Source organism: Marmota flaviventris, chromosome 15 (assembly GCF_047511675.1).
Source record: "Marmota flaviventris isolate mMarFla1 chromosome 15, mMarFla1.hap1, whole genome shotgun sequence".
In the NCBI taxonomy this organism is placed as follows: Eukaryota; Metazoa; Chordata; class Mammalia; order Rodentia; family Sciuridae; genus Marmota; species Marmota flaviventris.
Genome location: NC_092512.1, coordinates 76,884,067 through 76,905,316, shown reverse-complemented (window position 1 = coordinate 76,905,316; position 21,250 = coordinate 76,884,067). Strand labels below are relative to the sequence as shown.

The following is a 21,250-nucleotide window of genomic DNA, read 5'->3' as shown; positions in this document are numbered from 1 at the left end:
ATAAATAATGTACTATGAGACTAAATTCCTAAACTCAATAAAAAAATTCAAATTTTAATTCCTCTTCAATGCATTATCATTTGAACAAAAATTCTCAATGAAAAAAAAAAATTTCTCTACTGGCCAAGAGAAAAGATCAACATCCTATTTCATACTCATCTTTTCTTTCACATCTGGGCTATACAGTTGTTAGAAGAAAAAGAAAACAATAAACCCAAAATCCAATTCAAGAAATAATAAAGTTAAATTTCTTCATTAACGCAACAAGAATTATGTTTTAGCATTGCCTAGTATCAACAAAAAGAGAAAATAAAACTGACTTTCAAAAGAAACTTCAGAAAAACATCAAACAAATATAAACTCACTTGGTTCCCACAGCCTTAAACTCTATTAAATGTTAACATTTGGAAAAATAACTCCACAGATGAGATATAAACAAGTCAAAAGATATCAAATTGCTAAATAATTCATTTATGTTGAAAAATCTAGCTCTAGGTAAAGTGAAACAAGGAGAGAAAATCCAGTGATACTTGAAGTTTTGTCCTCTTGCTGTTTAGATAAAAAGTCATTTTCAAGTGCCCTCTACTTTGATCCCATTCTTCTTGCACTTAAGATAATGAAAAAATACAAACATTTTCAGTCCGTTAAGTAATTGTGGTACTGGCTCTAGGAGCCACCTGAAGTCCACCTACCTCTTATCTCAACTTTTATTGTCTGGTCTAGGCCTCCAACTACCTCTACCAACGACCACCATAAGAACCATCTATAACAGTCTTCTTAATTTCAGACTTACCCCTGTATGATCCATTCTCCAGTCAAAATGATCTTTTTTAAAATATAAATCAAATATTGTCATTCTCCTATTTATAACCCTTTTCTATAGCTTTCATTTTACCTTATAAAAGTAAGAATCAAACAACAGCCGACAAGACACTCCATGATCCTATTCCTGCCTACCTCTCAATATACTTTCCCATGTTGGCCTTTATACTGTCCCTTTAAATTAGAGTTTCTCCTCCTCAGTACTGACATAGAACATTCTTTAAAGTGGAGGCTGTCTGTGCACTGTAGGATCTTCACCAGCATCCCTGGTCTCTATCCATTAGGTGCCAAAAGCAGCACCACCCTCAAGTGTCACAACCAAATATGTTTCTATGCATTGCTTTAACAAGCCAAGCTCATTCCTGCTTCCTGGGTCTTTTTCCCTCTCCTTCCTTCTACCTGAAATAGGAATTAGCCCAAATAAATTAGCTATATGGCTGGTTCCTCATCATCATCATCTCAGCCCACTCAAAAGAGATCTTCTCTAGTCGTTCTCCATAAATTTGCACTGACTTTTATCCTATTATTAGCCAAGCAGAAAGCAAGTGCTCAAAAAGCAGATGTGAGAATGCATAAATGTCAGTATTTATGAGAAAAGTCTTAAGTGGCAGGACCGTAACATTCAATATAGGAGGCCACAGCAACACTCCTGGGTATTCTCCTGTACTACATTCACCTGCATCTTTAAATACACCCATTCAAGTGCACCATAACTTTGTCCTTTAGAAGTGCTAGGAACAGTATCATCAGTTATAGGTACTGCATATTTATTACTTGTGCCTTAACAAAAATAGTTCAAAACCAGAGCATCCTTCAGTAAGATTGAGAAGAGGCATTTGAACTGTTCAGAAGAGTGCTGAACAACCAACCTACAGCTAAAAACAGCCAGGCAAAATAGGATCCTCATTTATTCTGTCTTGTACACAAAGGGCTTACCATTATGTCTAAGCAGTTGCTCTCTATTTTAAGTGGATACAAAAGGTCAATAATCTTCATTTTAAAAATAAAAACAGATGAGAGAAAAGCATGATCTGGCTACTTCCAAAGTAAAAGGATGTAATGAATGAAGTTTAAGAGTTGAATATCAGTTAATCAATCAGCTTTTAGTGTTTTATGTGAACTGATAAAATTCATTCAGGTTAACCATATGCTGAATAGTTAAGACCTTACCAAACTGTAGAATCAGTGGCCCAACTAGATTCCATTCAACTCCAAAAAAGACTGATTCACTTACATCACAAGGTTCCTTTCAAAAAACTTGTGAAGTTGTTTTAGATATTAGTACTTTGAGTATATTTTTCTTAAAAGTATTAGTGTAGTTCATTTTCAAATTATCATGTCATTGCTCTAAATAGTAAAATACATTTCTATTTTTTTTATCAAAATCACTAACTTTAAGAACAAGCATTCATCAGAGCATTTACAGAACTTGCAGGTCAATATACAAGTGTGAGTGAAGAGCTGAGGCATACCAGTTGTGCACCATGAGCTTCTGCACAGCCAGCAGAGCATTGTAGCGGACCTGCTGGTCTTCATGATGCATGTGGTTCATTACCAGCTGCTTCCCACCGAGCTGCTCAATAACCCTGCAGAATAGAAGAGACTTGGTGAAGATGCTACAATTACTTTCAAACTCATGCTGTTCATAAGAAGAAAGTTCAAATATGAAAGGATTTTCAAAAATGACAATGGATGGAAGTAAACCCAACACACATGCCTTCTTACATTGTTCGTCTCTGAATTACAGATTTAAAATATTCAAATATATTCTCTTCTGAATTCTTAATGATAAATCCAACTGTTATTCGAGTTTCTAAGTCAGAGAAGAGAAGAGATCATCTACCTGGATACCTCATAGATCACAAAGTACTCTAGTTGATCATTTCTGGATAGTTGAGTATTAACTTCTTTATTACCAGTATTTCTGGCTTGCTTAAAATCAATATTGAGCACCGTCTATTATTTATAACTTACATAAGATCAATATTAAGGCCAGCAGTTAGCATGCCGTGTAACAGATACAAGCTTAGATGCAGATAGTAAGGGACAGAGGGTTAAAGAGCATCCATGTTAATTTCCTGGAAAAGACCCGATTTTAAGATAGCTGCCTGTTTCTCATAACCATGGGATATGCCATGTAACCTCCTGGGCAATGAAGCAGAGGAGAAAATTCATGTCTTCAAAAGAACCAAGATGACTGACAACCAACATTGTTTTCTATCACTGTACCCCCCTAACACACTGAAAATTCACTTAGTACAGACAAAAGTAAAGTGAAAATGATTATTTTCTTCATAAATAAAAAGAGATTCTCTGTTCTTAAAGTGTAGTTTTTAAACAGAGCTATGGAGTCTCTTTTAAACTCCAACACAACAATGTGAATTTCTATGTCCATTCTGTATCCACCAGTATGATCTGATGGGTGATATCTATCATTTGTCAGGTACAAGAGACACCTTAATGAAATAAGGCATTTAGTGGTTGTTTCAACTTCACAGATCAGTAAGGCTTCTAATATTAGTAAGAAATGAGTGGATGGGGGTCAGGGGTGAGAGGGAAGCTCTCAATTGCATACTTTTTCATATTTTATTTTAGGAATCTTTTCAAAAATGTGTTGAATTAGTGGGGGAAGAGAACAATATAAGAATAACGAAACATTAACTGAGTGCTTACTGTGTGCCAGGTACTATGCTTTGAAATGCTATCTGATATACCAGTTCAATTATTAATGTGTTATATTAGACAACTCCTTTGCTGTCTAATAAAGTAAATTCCTCCCTGCAAACAAGGAGAACAAGGGCATCTCTATTATATCATTGCTGTAAAGATTAAAGGACATAAAGCCCATGTCCCTGCAGTGTGGTAAACCCAGGTCTGCTTCTAGGATGACACTAGTTCTGACACCAGGCTAAGATAACACTAGCTCTGACCCCAAGGCTACCTCCCCTCAACACATTCTCCTATTATACTCCAAGAGATCTCTGCAAAATACTGAATATCATTTTCCATACCTAAAATAATTCAGTCACTACCACTGCTCTTAACAAAAGGACCTAAATCCTTAAAATAGTCAACAAAGCCCTTCACAGGCTCATTTGGAGCCCCTGCCTAGCTTCAGAGAATAGGATCACATACTTCTTGTGCCCAGGGCTTGCTCTGCATATTTAGCTTATGGCCAACAGCACTATTAGCCCTGTCTGAAAGAAACTTAACTGCCACATACATTTTCTCCACAGGCACTTCACAACCTCTTAGGCTTAGAAATCTACTGAGTACTTCAGCAGTACTCTGCTACACTGGGGAACTTTTTTAAACGGCAAAATAAATAGCAAAAAGACCCAGAAATGTAAACAATGTGGTACTAAACAGACTATGTAAAGGATTCTTGTTGATTGTGGGAGAGTAAACACAAGAAGGCGGATCATAGCCTTGTTCTACCTCAGTTGAAAATGTGCCAATTGATGACTCAGCTTTTCATCACTTTATACAGATCCGTGATTGACCATAAGAGTGCCATAAGCATTAACATGGGGATTACAAATTAATTTTAGTAGGTAGTGAAATTTACCAGTCTAGAATCTGCCAACAATGAGAATCAACATACAATCTCAGGAAGCTGCCATATTATGTATAAAATATGACTGAATGAAAAAACAAAGGGATCATATATCATTTAATAAAAATATGAGCACTTTTCTACATGTTGGGCACAGTGCTCAATGCATCATTTTTTTAAATCTCCTGTACCCTCACAACAAATGTATTACCAAGGAAATTACAGAGGATTGACATTTTAAATCCTTGCCCTTTATACTATCTTCTCATACTAGCACCAGCCAAGAAAATTCTGTAGAACTTTGCTTTTAATAATTGATACTGGATATGTGTGTACACAATTTACTGAAAGCATTTATTTTCAATCTACATTTTACTGCTCTCCACCCCACAGAATCTAGCAGGTCCTAGAGTTGGGATAATCTTACCCCACTGGAAATCACTGCTATAAAATAGTCATTTCTTTTCTTCTCAACTAGATATGCAAGTCAAGTATCAATTACTTTTGGATTATAAATATATCAGAGATGCTTGAAAAAAGAATTCTCCAGCTGGCAGATTATAATGAGAGATCATTTTTTAAAAAGGATATTTTGATGATTTAATTTAGAATTAAGATTCAAGTACTTCATTTTTTAGCTATTGTCTAATATGGATAACCGTGTTAACTATATTTCAAAATACATTGAGTCAATAGCACATTAAACTTTAAAGACTTCAAATATTATAATACATGATTAGCAAGTTTAACCCTAGTAAGAACATTTAAGGAATGCACCAGCTGGTGAAATAGAGAAATATAATTTTAGAATAAACTTCAGATATTCTAAAAAGTGCAGAACTATTTTTGTTTATTCTAACGGTCTTTTTCCCTCTTAATATAGTTTAAATAATTCAGATGAGTTTATATTTTCTAGTAAGAATTGTGTTGTTTAGAATTGTATAGAGGCTAATGAAATTATATCACTCTATATTATTATCCCATGCACATTATTAAAAACTAGTTATTAAACTTCAGGCATGACATAATTTACATGAAAGTGGATACTTCTATATATATGCATCAATTTGCCCTCTAGAGTTCATAAGCTCAATGAGCACAGAAACCACACCTATCTTATTCCCCTTATAATTAGGAAGGTTATTAGTTCTTTCAACAACAAAAAGGTAATTTAGAAGATCTTTTTGCCAGGGAAAAATACAGAAGCACTTTCTAAGCATAAAAGTATTGGAAAAAACCACAAATGTTTCACTGGAACATAAGCTCCAAGGAGCAATACTCAGAATGGTAACCAGTACATTAATAAAACATCAATGATTTCATGAATGATTTTCACTACATAATAACTGAAATTTCTGTATGATAAAAAATTACAAACAGAAGTTGTTAATGTAATAATGTAATTTAACATAATAATGCTGCAGCTTAACATAATAATGTGAATAGCAAATTTTAAAAATGTTTATCATAAATGCTAATGTTCCTATTAAATCATATAAGTAGTCAAAGTATCAAAACCACCAATGCCATTTTCTCCTATAAGAGGTTAAACAGAAACAATAGCACTTAGCACTGCAGCAAGAATCATGAAAATAATGTTCTCATATATTGTTAATGAGAGTCTGAATTGGCCTACATTTAATGATATTTTTTAAGTGTTCACATGGGGCTGGGATATAGCTCAGTAGAGTGCTTGCCTCCCATGCACAAGGCCCTGGGTTCAATACACACACACACACACACACAAAGGTGCTCACATGTTTCATTCTCATTAAATCTATTTCAGGGAGCCAGCAAAAGGAAAGTAATAAGAATTTAAAGATATTAATTCCATTTTAATAATAATAAAAAATTGTAAACAAACCAAATTTGCTATAGTAAAAACAAGAAGCTGAAATACAGGTAACTAAAGGTAGCATTACATTATATTTTTAAACTTTATATGGAAAATATTGAAATAAACAACTAAAAGCAAGAGATAAGAGAGAAAATATTACAAGACCACAGTTTTAGAACAAAAAATATGTATTCATAGCGGAAGAACAAAAACATCATTAAAATTATCTCATGGTTTGCAGCATCAGGATGCTATTTTTTCTTTATTATTCTTTTCTATAGTTTTCAAGTTTCCTGTATTGAGCACTTGTTACTTTTCATGATAACTTTAATTTTCAACACAGAAACTGATTGGGTTTGGTTGGCAAACAGTTTGTGCCACTATTAAAAACAATCTATTTGCATGTGCTATGCTAGGTTTTGAACAAAGGAAATAAGAGATACTTACCTGATATAAGTCTGTATTTTAAGAGAACAAGTATGACTTCTTTTGGCAATTCTTTCAGCACTTATTATACCCTACTGTATGGTGAGTACTATGCCTAGTCATATACGTTGCTATTTTTGAGAAGTTCACAATATAGTTGGGGAAAGAAATATAATCAGGTTATCATCGTACTAAACTACTCACAAATGTTACATAATGGAGATATTATACAGGATACTGTGCTTCTATGCTTGAAGATATCCATCTCCCTCAAGTTACTTACATGCTATTTTATAATGTTTAAATATTTATAGACAATAAGGACAAAGAAGTAGTCATGAGTAATTATGGAATGCTAAAATCTTCAAATATAACCACAGCTTCACCAATTTTTTCCTCACATTCTAACAGTTCCTGAGTTTATTAACTTCTGTTGCTTGATAAATGTGTGTGTGTATATATATAGATATAGATATAGATATATCTTCATATATAGCTTTGATGAATATAAAATATTAACATTACTAATAATGAAAGCAGTCAATAATTATTGAGTATTGACTGTACACTGTTCTAAACACTGTATCTGGAATAACTCCATTGACCTCATTAGAAAGAAATATTATTATCCCAATTTTATGAAATAAGGAACCATTTAGAAAGGGAAATAGCAACAATTAGAACATAGCTTTTCACACAAAATAAAACAGCCCTTTTGCCCCATTTAATGTTTTTCCCTTTGATATAATAATGGCACCCTGATTTTCTATTTTTTTCCTAGAAAACCTGTATATCTTTTTATTGTTAATGCATCTAAGTTAATTGTGTGACCAATATCACCTCCTCTCTAACTTGTCTCCTTAATACTTTGGAATATATAATTCCAATACTATCTTTCTACTATAACTTTTCTTAAAGATGTTGTATTTTCTATTATACTTTGAACCTACTGAGGTCAATCATAACTTATAAGTCATCTCTGTAACTACAAATAGTAATAGAAAAATAACTAGTGCTCACAAAAAGTCTAATGAATTAAATTATACAAACCAGAGAAAATCCTTAACATGAAATTTCTAATGTAATCTCTGATAGCTACTACATAACACTATTATTGCAAGTGTTCTTATATTTTTATACTACTCATTTTTAATTGGGTTTATCATAATTCACACTATTATGGTAATCTTGATTCCATTTACTCAATTAGTTCCTCTATTAAACCACTCTATTTTACTTATATAGGCACATTACTTAGGATTCTATATTGAAGATTTCAAAAAACCCAAATGAAATTATTGGTTTTCTCTTACCGTTTGCCTCGTGGATAATGCCGCACATATTCTCCAACATCATGTGCAGCAACAGCTAAGACTTGTGGATCATCTGATACCTCCAAAAGTTTTGTCAAGATTCTGTAATAAATTTAATCCAGAGAGAGCAAGTTCTATTTTTTCTTATAGATCACAGATATAATCCTAACATTTTCTTCAAAGTAGATGTTTATAAACATAATCATATTCTTTTAAGAATTTCACTATTATATATAAATTAGCAGTTCTTAAGCCTTTGTACATATATAACAGGTTAACTTGAAGATTCACAAAATACACCAAGCTGAGTCCCAAAATATCATAGGCTCCCTCTCCCTCTAAAGAAAGACAGCTAGAATGTGAGTAAGAGTTATTTTAATATGAGACTACCAGTAGATCTTTGTCAATTATATTTGTTAAATAAATCACCTGTAAATCACAGCACCAATTGTTAGTATTGGGACAGATTCTTCTCAGCACCCTACAATCAAGATGATAGATTAAGCACTAAGCCACTCTCTCTTGCCTTATTTCTAATAAAATACTGGGACTAAGTCCAATCACTAAAGCAACTGAATGTTTTCTAGAAGATGGCAGCCTAAATCCACCATTCTGACTCTCTTGCTTATCTAATACTTTCCCTCATGCAACCATACAGAGTGAAACTTCTTTCAGAGCCTCACAGGTATCATGAGACTATGAACTAGGGATTGAAGCAGAGAAGGCTGCTGCTGGTCTACTACATTTTCTACCTCTCTTCACAAAGACCACCAGCGAGAGGATGTGGATCCACCCAGGTGATGTAAAAGTCCCTGGGTGAAGGAGGAGGAAGACAGTGCTGCTCAGAATCCAAGGAGCTGGGGAAAGACTGCCTTCCTCTTATTCAAGAAGCACATAATTTCTGTTATTTAAACTGTTCAAAGGTCCAGAAATGGAGGGGAAACTTCTCAACTCCTTTCATAAACAGAGAATATTATAATAACCAATCAGAATAGCAATGTTTAAATAGCTAGGTAGAAGACTAACATAAAACAATTGTTTTCTAATATGCCAGCAACAGACACCCAGAAATAGAAACATAAAAACATTAACAAAGTATCAAACTGAACTCAGGAGTGAACTCAAAAAGATAATTTATTCAGCTTTCAGCTCAAATGTACCCTCTGGCTTAAGAGCCATATCACTAAGGCAGGACTCTCTGTGATACTCTTCTCATACTTCATTTTTCTTCATAGTACTAATTGCCACCCATCATTATATTCTCTGTCTCCTTGATTGCTTATTTGGTCTTTCTACCCCAAATTACAATGTAAGCTTAACGACAATAAAGACTTATATTTGCCAATATATCTGCAACAACTAGAACCAGAGTGACCATTCAATAGATGCTCCAACAAACACAAGAAAAATATAAATCAATAATTTAAGTGTTAGATTGGTGATGCCAAGTGGGAAAAACAATTTTGACAGCTCCTGATGGAATTTAACATACACAGATCCTTAAACCTAGCAATTCTATTTTTAGAGCACTTCCTTACAGAAATGTTTTCACATTTTCACAAATATATATATGTACACCATCTTTTAAAATGTCTACAACAGGGCTGGGGGTATACCTCAGTGGCAGAGTACTTGCCTAACATGAGCAAGGTCCTGATTAAATACCCAGTACAAAAAAAAAAAAAGACTAAGTCATTCTTAGTGACTTCAAGTTATCATTTGTAAAAAAGATAAGTATCAGATTAAGACTCAGTGGTAGAGTGCTCACCTAGCATGCATGAGACACTGGGTTCGATCCTCAGCACCACATAAAAATATTGTGTCCACCTCATCATTACCCTAAGTACACGTATTAATACACAAATGGTGTGAATATACTGTGTGTACAACCTGTGATATGAAAAATTGTGCTCTATATGTGTAATATGAGTTGTAATACATTCTGCTGTCATATATAACAAATTAGAATAAAAAATTTTAAAAAAATATTATGTCTACCTAAAACTAAAAAATAAAATCGAAAAAGAAGAAAAAAGAAAAGAAACATCCTTAGTATGATGGTGATAGTAGAAAAATTCATCATTATTTTCATCACCATCATTCATTACAATTACCCAGGTGATATATGTCTAGGCCCCAAAAGAACACTGGAGAGTCTACCTTTGGTTCCAGTTCCCCCAGAGAGGAATCTGAGATGGAATAGCAGTGAAGAAGATTCACTTTAGTTCTGTATGCCTTCACGAGTGCTGGAATGACCTGAACCAGGTCTGTTTGATATAACTTGGATTTCATAGATTTAGCAATAAACACATTTAAAAAGGTTACCTAATTTTACCAAGATGTCCAAGATGTTATTATGCCTTGCAATTGCTAATTATTTAAGATATTTAATAAAAAAATTGAAACCACTGAGTGGTTCATTTTCATACAAGCCATTCATTTACAAAATATGTCCTATTTCTTAAAATATTAGTAGGAAATAAAACACAACTATCTTTACTTTTATTATTTACATTACAACAAATATATAAGAGCAATAAAACCCTCTCTTTGTTCAAAATTTTTACCAATCTATGAAATTTGCTTACTTTGATTTCTAGATAACATTTACTTGGCAATGTCTTCTAAGACTGAAGCCTAAGGTCTCTTGAGTATCTTTTCCTGTCACCATCTCAGCCTATTAGCTAGCTAAAATCTATTAACAACAGGAAGCACTGATAAAGACCCCTGTTGTCAATTAAGGAATCATTTCATTTCATCATGAAGTAATTGCACACCTTCTACTTTCTGGAGTAACTGGAAAATTTGGATTTCCAAGTTATAGAGAAGAGAGGAATAACCACTTGTTATACATACTATGCATGTTTCAAACTGTGTAAAATATTCTCCATAACAACACATAAATATAAAATGAGACTTATAGAAGTTAGGTAATATGCCTTTCAACATTTCAAATGTTAAAATGATGTTAAAAATGTTGCAATTGAAATCTTAATTATTATCTGCTAACTGTCCAGCCACACACATAACACAACTGCGCCCTGACAGAAATTCTTTCAACTCCAGCATATGTAATCTAAAAGATGAAACAAGATATATATTCAATTTTCCATATACTTATATTTTGAACACTTCAAATTATGCATGTTTCCTTTATAAAAGGCCAATTTACAAGTTATTCTAAAGTTAAATTCAACTGAATTTAACTTTAATTTTAAAAGATTAAACTGATATTATCTTGACATTTTAATAAGATATAGCTTTAGGAAGTTGTAAGTAAATTGTGTTAAAATTTATTAAACATAATATTTATTCTGATTACCTCAAACTGGACGGAAGTCAGAAAATTAGAGCTCAAGCCAAACCTGGTTGCCAACTGCCTTTGTAAATAAAGTTTTTCAGAAACATAGCCATGTTCATAGTTTACTTCTTGTTCATAGCTGCTTTACCACTACAACAGTAGTGTTAAATAGTTGAGACGGGGAGTAAATGATTCAACAAGTATAAAATACATAACATCTGAGCCTCTATAGAAACAAAGTGTGTCAATCCCTGTCTTAAACCATATTCAGTGGCTTAAACCATTCTCCATGTGGCTGAAATCCTGATACCCAAAATACGATGTACAAACCAACAACAACAGTACCACCTGGACACCTGGAATCACAGGCCCTACTCTAAACCTACTAAGTTAGAATTTGCATTTGAACATGATCCCATAAATATTTGAAAAGCACAGTCAGACTCAAAGAATGCTAGAATCAGAAAGAATCACAGAGACTTTCTATTAAAATCTACCAAACACAGAAATTATTTTAATGGTTCTCTTTGAGGGACATTTAGTCCACTGATATCTTCCTATTGTCTGTAAGTCTGTTAAAGTATGGTTTCTATTTGTAATATTTAAATTATTAATATAAATGTTCAAAATACGTTACAAAAAATACTTTTGTTAAGAAAAAAGAGCTCCCTCCCAAGCCATCTCTGAGTACAGTTAGTAAGTCAACAATAGATTCATCAATCATAATCTAAATTTCTATCACATTAACCACAAGCTGTGATTCTGTCAAATATTCTAATGGCGCCCAAACAGGAACATGCCACACAGCTTTGTAGTTAGAACAAACATGACTTACAACTCTGATGTTTGTTAGAAATGCTGTCTTGAAAAGTGTCTATATAAATTCAAAACAGAATTTAAGCTATTATTCTCATTGATCAATCAACAAATTTGCTCTGATCCTTCTTCACAATGTTTCCCTGCCTGTTTTATAAACTTGTTGCTCTCTTGGCTTTGCTTTTAACTACCATCAATGATTTTTTTACATTTTTTACATTTCTTATTCAAAATACATACTTATTTCAAAACTATAACATAAAAGCTCCAAGATATTTTTGAAAACCATTGCACTCAAAGGTAATAGAGGAAAAATCAAACTTATATCACATACTTGCTGAGTCTGAAATTACCCCAAAATATGTCACAGCCTGAAATAAGTGTGGTTCTCCACAGATGAAAAGGTCAGCACTCACAGTGCTTTTAAAATAGCAGAATTAAAGACTGCAACTGCATCTATCTCTTCAAATAGTTTTAAGAACAGCACTAATATACCCTTCCTGTCTATCATCCTATGCAACTAATTTTCAGGAATAAGATGAACAATGATTTCAAACTTGTCATCATCATGTAAACATAAAAGAAAAACAAAATACCAAATGCCATTTTTTCTGGTTATTTAGAAAAATCACAAAGGATCATACAAAGATAAAAAGGAATAATATGATGGAGTAATAAAACCTAATGCCAGGAAATAGAATGTGCACTTCAAATGCTCGTATTATGTGTATCATACATAGAAATCTAAATAAGAAATATATGCATGCCTAAATATATTTCATCAAATACATGTATCTACTTTTGCTCCTTCTGTCTCAGACTACGCTGTTCAATATGACATCCACTAGTCACATGTGGCTATATAGGCAAGTGCTCTACACTGAGCTACATCCCCAGTCCTACCTGTGGCTATTTAAAGTTAAATTTATTAAAATTAAATTCTAATATTAAGGGTTTTTGGTGATACCATCAACATATCAAGTACTCTTTGGCCATAAACTACCATACTAAGTAACACAAATACAAACTATTTCTACTTGCACAGAAAAGTTTCATGGAAAAGTAGGAAATGAAAAATTATAAAAGGCATCTGTAAAAACATCAAAAAACCAAATGCACTGGTATAAACTTAATGAAATATAATCAATACCATAACATTATTTGAAAGTAATCCAACATAAACTAAGGAATATGCCATGTTCATAGACCGGAGGACTACCTCTCCCAGCAAGTTTTTTAAAATATCAATTCCTTCTAGAATGAACTATTGATTCAATCTGAGTCAAAATCCCAAATAAAACCATTTACATGACAAGCTTATTCTAATATACATATAGAAACATAAAAGGCAAAATCCAAGACACCTTGGAAAAACAACAAATTTGGAACACTCATATTATCAGAGACCTTGACTCACTATAAAGCATGACAAATTAACACAATGTAGCACTGGAATAAGAATAGAGAGATAATGGAATAAAATAAAAAAATTCAGAAAGACATTTGCATAGTAGTGATTCTAGCCAAAGCAATTAGGCAAGAAACAGAAATACACTCAGATTAGAAAATAAAAAGTAAAACCACCTCTATTTGCAAATATCATAATCTTGTACTAGATAATGCAAAAATTCAATTAAAAAGCTGTTTAAACTAACAAAAAGAGTTCCAAAAGACTGAAGAATATGAGATTGACCTATAAAAATCAAATATATTTCCTTAAGCTTACAGTAAATGATTGAAAATTAAATTAAGAAAAAAAATCCATTTGTACTAGCGTCAAAAGCAAAAATATTTAGAAATAAATTTGACAAAACAAATGTAAAACTTGTACTCTAAAAATTTAAAGCATGGTCAAAAAAAATATGATCTAAAAAACAGAAAAAACTTATTTAAAGTCTATATATTAAATAGTTAAAAATTATTTATAGCTTCAACACAATCTCTGTTAGAGTTACAACTGGTTTCTTTTTTAAAAAATATTTATTTTTTAGTTGTAGTTGGACACAATGTCTTTATTTTATTTAGTTATTTTTATATGGTGCTGAGGATCGAACCCAGGGCCTCACGACATGCTGGGTGAGTGCTCTACTGCTGAGCCACAATCTCAGCCCTCCAACTGGCTGCTTTATAGAATTTAATAAAGGGATTCTAAAATTCATAAGAAATGGCAAGGAACCGAGAACAGCCAAAACTATCTAGAAAATTAATAGGCTTCTAGTTTCCCATTCAACATATAAACAACTTGGAAGTTATTACTCCCTTCCCCCCAACAACTAAAAAGCTTGAAAATGAACTCTTCTTAAATTCATCAGACAACTGAGTTCTAAATGTACACTAACACCATGTGAACTAGAGAGACAGGTAAATACAGAGAATCAAAGCTTATTGAGAGCAGAAGCTACTGCTGGCTCCATCAACTTGCAGGAATATTTCAAGTATAACCGAATAACTGCAGAAGATTTAAGCAGTGGCTGGCTTGAGAGAAAAAAAAAAAGTCCTCCTAGAGGCTAATCTAAAATTGCCTGTATCTATTATATAAATTCAATGGAGACTGAATAACCTTATAAAACAGCAAACAATAGGCCCAGACAGTTTCAGGAGTTAATTCTGGCAAACATTTAAAGAGAAAATGACATCACTTTTCTATAAAATATTACAGAAAATAGAAGGAGAAGGAATACTTTTTAAATCATTCTATGAGACCAACATTACCATAATCCCAAAATCAGATAAAGAATCACAAGAAAGGAAAATTACAGAGTACTATCTATCTCTCATTAGCATAGATGCAAAAACCCTCAACAAATACTAACAAAATCAAATACAACAGTATAAAAAGAATTATGCACCATGACCAAGCAGGACTGATTCCAAGAATGCAAATCTGATTCAATATTTGAGAATAAATTAAAGTCATCCATCATATTCAACAGGCTAAAAAAGAAAAATCACATGATATCATCAGTAGGTATAAAAACATCATTTGACAAAATTCAACACCTATTCATGATTAAAAAAAATTATTCTCAGTAAATTAGGAATAAAAGGAAACTTTCTTGATAAAGAAGAAGTACAAAAAGTCTACAACTAAATCATACTGAATGGTGAGACACTAGATGTTTCCCCGTAAGATCAGGAGGGATATCCTGTCTTGCCACTCATATTTGCTGTCATATTGGAAGTGCAGCTAGTGTTTAATAAAAAGCCAAAAAGGAAATTATAGCAAAGATACAGAATATAAGGTTAATACATAACAGTTTTCCTATACACCATCAATGAACAATTGGAATTTGAAATTAACAGCACCCAAAAATAAAATACTTAGGTATAAATCCAACAAAATGTGTAAAAGAGCCACATGAGATAGACAAATCAAATAAATTAAAGAAAATCTAAATAAACAAAGAGATTTTATGTACGTAAACAAGACTCAATAATGTGAAAATGTAAATTCTTCTCAACTTGATCTATAGACATAATGCAATTCCAGTAAAAATTCAGCTGAGTTATTTTGTGGATATCAAGAAATTAAATCTTGTTCCCATATATTTAGTTAGGGAGAGGCAAAAGACTCAGAATGGCCAGTGCAATAATGAAGAACAACAAAATCATAGGACTGACACTACTAATTTCAAGACTTACACTAAAGTTATAATAGTCAAGTACAGTATGGTATTTACAAATGAATATACAACTAGATCAATGGAACAGAACAGAAAATTCAGAAGTGGACCCACACAAATATAGTCAACTGAATATTACTCAGCTTTAAAAAAGAATGAAATCATAGCATTTTCAGGTAAATGGATAGAGCTGGAGAATACCATGCTAAGCAAAATAAGCCAAACACAAAAAAACAAAAGTCAAAAGTTTTCTCTGATAAGTAAATGTTAATCCATAGTGGGGTGGAGGGGTTGTGAAGAATGAAGAAACTATGGATTATGCAGAGGGGAGTGAAGGGAGGGAAGGAGTTGTGGGAATGGGAAGGACAGTGGAATAAGACAAACACTTTTACCCTATGTACATGTATGATTATACTATGGGTGTTACTCTGCACCATGTTCAGCCAGAGAAATGAAAAGCTGTGTTCTATTTGTTTACAATGTGTCAAAACATATTCTACTGTCATGTATAACTAATTAGAATAAATTTTTTAAAAAAACTTATAGAAACGTACAATGCAAAAAGTGAACCCCAAGGTAACAAATGTATTTCAGTTAATAACGAACTCTAGATAGGGCAGAGGGGTTGGAGGGGTGGGGAGGAGGCATGGGGTTATTAATGAGTGTGGAATGTGATGATCATTATTATCCAAAGTACATGTATAAAGACACGAATTTGTGTGAATATACTGTGTGTACAACCAGAGATATGAAAAATTGTGGCTCTATATGTTAATAAGAATTGTAATGCATTCCACTGTCATATAAATTTAAAAATAAATAAATAAATAAATAATGCATCAAATGCTAGCTTATCAACTACAATAAATGTGCCACACTAATGCAAGATGTTAAAATCAAAAGAAACTCTGTGCTGGTGGGGATTAAGATAGGATGTAAGAATGCTCTGTACTTTCTGCTCAATTTTCATGTACACCTAAAATTTTTCTAAAAATTAAAGTCTACTATCTTAAAAAGTTATAGTAAGGTAATTTGTGCATTGTTTGTAACAGACAAATCTGGCAATAAATCTAAATGCCTATTACTTAGAGATTGATCAAATAAGATGAACTCATTTTTAAAAAAGAATAAAAAAAGATCAAAGTCATGTCTCGTTTCAAAACTTACTATAAAGCTGCAGTGACCCAGACAGTATGGTACTGGCATCAGGAAAACCATATAGACCAGTATAGTGTCCAGAAATAAACCCATGTGTGTATAGTCAGATAAATTTTCCAAAAGGGCCAAGAATTCAATGGGGAAAGAACAGTCTTTTCAACACACTGAAAAATCAGACAGCTACATGCAAAAGAATTGGACCTTCGTCTTACACAAATATAAAAATAACTTAAAAGTGAATCACAGACCAACATGTAAGAGCTAAAACCACAAAAATATTAGAGAAAGCATGGGATAAATCTTTGTAAGCTGAATTTTGTTAATGGATTCTTTGACACAAAACCAAAAACACAAGGAACCAAAACAAACAAACAAACAAACAAATTGGACTTGATCAAAATCCTAAGTAGACTCTTACACTTCAAAGGATACCACCAAGAAAGCTAGGAATCACATAAAAGGGAGAAAATGCCTTGTAAATCATATGTCTGATCAAGGACTTATATTCAGAATATTCAGATGATACCCTGTGGTTCAACTTACAATTTTTTGACTTAATGAAGGTATGAAGAAATATGCACTCAATAGAAACCATACTTTTAGTTTTGATTTGTAATCTTTTCCAGAATATCAATATGCAGCACAATAGTCTCTCATGATACTGAGCAGTGGCAGGGATCCATCATTCCGCCAAATCACAAGGGCAATCAACTGATAAAGCACAATGGACTATGTTGCTATGATGTTTTAAGTTAGGTATATTAAGTGCATTTTAAACTTATACTACATTTACCAAGATGTAGGTATCATAAATTGAGGGGGCATCTGCATAAAGAACCTTATAACTTAAATAACAACAAGGCAACCCAATAGAATATGAGTCAAGGACTTGCTGGTAAGTGGATGGAATGGGAGACTATCATTCTAAGTAAAATAAGCCAGACCCAAAAAGTCAATTGTTTTCTCTGATATACAGAAACTAATACAAAATAAGGGAGTAAAAAAAGAGAAAGAAAGGGAAAAAAGCGGGGGAATAGAAGATCAATGAACCAGATGTAGGGGCTTGAGGGGGGTATGGAGGAGGGACAGGATAAGGGAAGAACAGTGGAATGAATATAACCTAACTTTCCTATGGGTTAGGACTTCCTCCTTTTTTTTTTTTAGTTGTTGATAGACCTCTTATTTATTTATATGCAGTGCTGAGAATTGAACCCAGTGCCTCACACATGCCAGGCAAGTGCTCTACCACTGAGCCACAGCTCCAGCCCCCTAACTCCTATGTACATATATGAATAAGCCACAGTGAATCTCACCATCATGTACATCCACAAGACACTAACTGAAAAAAAAAACAGCAGAAAGACTAGTAGAGCAGAGGGAAGGGATATTATGTATAACTAAAAACAATCAATAAAAATATGTATAGAAAGCAAAATATTTACCTATTTGTGTGTGTGTGTGTGTGTATGCACGTACATACATACACATCAAGGATTCAAGAGAGCAGGCCCAGCGGCCTGCTGAGGGGCAGAGCCGCCCCCCCACCCCCCTCGCCTGCCAGGTAGGGGAAGGGTGACCACCGACAGAAAAGGCCCAGTGGCCCAGGGCGGGACAGAGCTTCCAATCACTCCTGCAAGGTAGGCGGGCCTGCGACCCACCGGCAGAAGAGGAGCAGTCGCCTGCTGAGAGGCTGAGCCGCCCCCTCCCCCTGCGCCGGCATAGTAGAGGGAACTGGGACCAAACACAGAGCAGGCCCAGCGGCCTGCTGAGGGGCAGAGCCGCCCCCCACCCCCCTCGCCTGCCAGGTAGGGGAAGGGTGACCACCGACAGAAAAGGCCCAGTGGCCCGCGGCGGGACAGAGCTTCCAATCACTCCTGCAAGGTAGGCGGGCCTGCGACCCACCGGCAGAAGAGGAGCAGCCGCCTGCTGAGAGGCTGAGCCGCCCCCTCCCCCTGCGCCGGCATAGTAGAGGGAACTGGGACCAAACACAGAGCAGGCCCAGCGGCCTGCTGAGGGGCAGAGCCGCCCCCCACCCCCCTCGCCTGCCAGGTAGGGGAAGGGTGACCACCGACAGAAAAGGCCCAGTGGCCCAGGGCGAGACAGAGCTTCCAATCACTCCTGCAAGGTAGGCGGGCCTGCGACCCACCGGCAGAAGAGGAGCAGCCGCCTGCTGAGAGGCTGAGCCGCCCCCTCCCCCTGCGCCGGCATAGTAGAGGGAACTGGGACCAAACACAGAGCAGGCCCAGCGGCCTGCTGAGGGGCAGAGCCGCCCCCCACCCCCCTCGCCTGCCAGGTAGGGGAAGGGTGACCACCGACAGAAAAGGCCCAGTGGCCCGCGGCGGGACAGAGCTTCCAATCACTCCTGCAAGGTAGGCGGGCCTGCGACCCACCGGCAGAAGAGGAGCAGCGGCCTGCTGAGAGGCAGAGCCGCCCCCTCCCTCCCGCGCCTGCGACTGGCAGAGCAGGCCTGCAAGGTAGTCGGAACTGAGACCACCATCAGAACAGGTCAGACCTGCAACCGAGAGACAGAACAGGCCCAGTGGCCTGAGGAAGGGTAGAGCCGCCCCCCCCCCACGCCTGCAAAGTAGGCGGACCTGCGACCCACTGGCACTACAGCCCCAGAGGCCTGCAGAGGGGCAGTGCCGCTGCCTGCGCCTGCAAAGTAGGCAGAACTGCGACCACCGACAGAACAAGCCTAGCGGCCCGCAGAGGGACAGAGCCGCCGCCCGCGCCTGCAAGGACGGCGGACCTGCTACCGACTGGCAGAGCAGGCCCAGCGGCCTGCCGGCGTGGTAGGCACATTGCCCCAATTGGCGGAGGGGCAGAGCCGCCGCCCGCGCCTGCGAGGGAGACTTTGCAACTATACAAGACCAATATAAATATATAGGGGGAAAATTCAATAGCACAACAGTTTCACCAAGAAGAAAGGAACGCGAACAGTATGAAGAGACAAGGAAAGAAAGGACCACAAGCATTGCAGGTCAACTCAACTTTAGAAGAGGTAATAGCTGCAGCTGATGGAATGTCAGATAAAGAATTCAGGATATACATGCTTCAGATGATCTGGAGTCTCAAGGAAGACATCAGACAGCAAAATCAGACAATGAAAGATCACTTCAACAATGAATTACATAAACAAATCCAAGAAGCAAAAGATCAACTATACAGGGAAATAGAGGTTATAAAAAACAAACAAACAGAAATCCTAGAAATGCAGGAAGCAATAAGCCAACTTAAAAACTCAATTGAGAATACTACCAGCAGAGTAGAACACTTAGAAGACAGAACATCAGACAATGAAGATAAAGTATTTCAACTTGAAAAGAACATAGACAGCTCAGCAAGACTGTTAAGAAACCATGAGCAGAACATCCAAGAAATATGGGATAACATCAAGAGACCAAATTTAAGAGTCATTGGGATACAGGAAGGAACAGAGTTTCAAACCAAAGGAATGAGCAATGTATTCAATGAAATAATACGAGAAAACTTCCCAGACTTGAAGAATGAGACAGAACCCCAAATCCTAGAAGCCTACAGGACGCCGAATGTGCAAAATCATAAGAGACCCACACCTAGACACATTATAATGAAGATGCCCAACATACAGAATAAGGAGAGAATTTTAAAAGCTACAAGAGAAAGGAAGCAGATCACATTTAGGGGTAAGCCAATCAGGATAACAGCTGATCTTTCAACACAGACTCTGAAAGCTAGAAGATCCTGGAATAACATATTTCAAACACTGAAAGAAAATGGGTTCCAACCAAGAATTGGGTTTCCAGCGAAATTAAGCTTCAGGATGGAAGATGAAATTAAAACCTTCCACGATAAACAAAAGTTAAAAGAATTTGCAGCTAGAAAACCATCTCTTCAAAACATCCTTGGCAAAACATTACAGGAAGAGGAAATGGAAAATAACAATGAAAACCAACAGTGGGAGGTAGGACACTAAAGGGGGGAAAATAATCAAAGTGGAAAACAAACCATGTTTAGTAATATAAATAAACAAATATGGCTGGAAGAACAACCCATATCTCAATAATAACCCTAAATGTTAATGGCTTAAACTCACCAATCAAGAGACACAGGCTAGTAGAATGGATCACAAAACAAGACCCAACAATATGCTGCCTACAGGAGACGCATTTGATAGGAAAAGACATACATAGGCTGAAGGTGAAAGGTTGGGAAAAATCATATCACTCATATGGACTTCGGAAACAAGCAGGAGTATCCATACTCATATCAAATAAAATAGATTTTAAGCCAAAGTTAATCAAAAGGGATAAAGAGGGACACTACATACTGCTCAAGGGAACCATACACCAACAAGACATAACAATCATAAATATATATGCCCCAAACAATGGTGCAGCTATGTTCATCAAACAAACT

The 21,250-nt window shown here is 35.5% G+C and overlaps 1 protein-coding gene across 2 annotated transcripts in view; it reads right to left on the bottom strand.

Annotated features, from left to right (window-relative positions):
* Positions 1-21,250, bottom strand: part of Atp6v1h (ATPase H+ transporting V1 subunit H) — a 108,430-nt gene that overhangs the window by 28,080 nt on the left and 59,100 nt on the right. For both annotated transcript variants that reach the window (XM_027932874.2, XM_027932875.2), the window contains 2 exons: positions 7,955-8,056; positions 2,295-2,408 (listed from right to left, as the gene is read on the bottom strand). In XM_027932874.2, the coding sequence (XP_027788675.1) occupies positions 2,295-2,408; positions 7,955-8,056 (216 nt within the window). The remainder of the gene's footprint in view (positions 1-2,294; positions 2,409-7,954; positions 8,057-21,250) is intronic.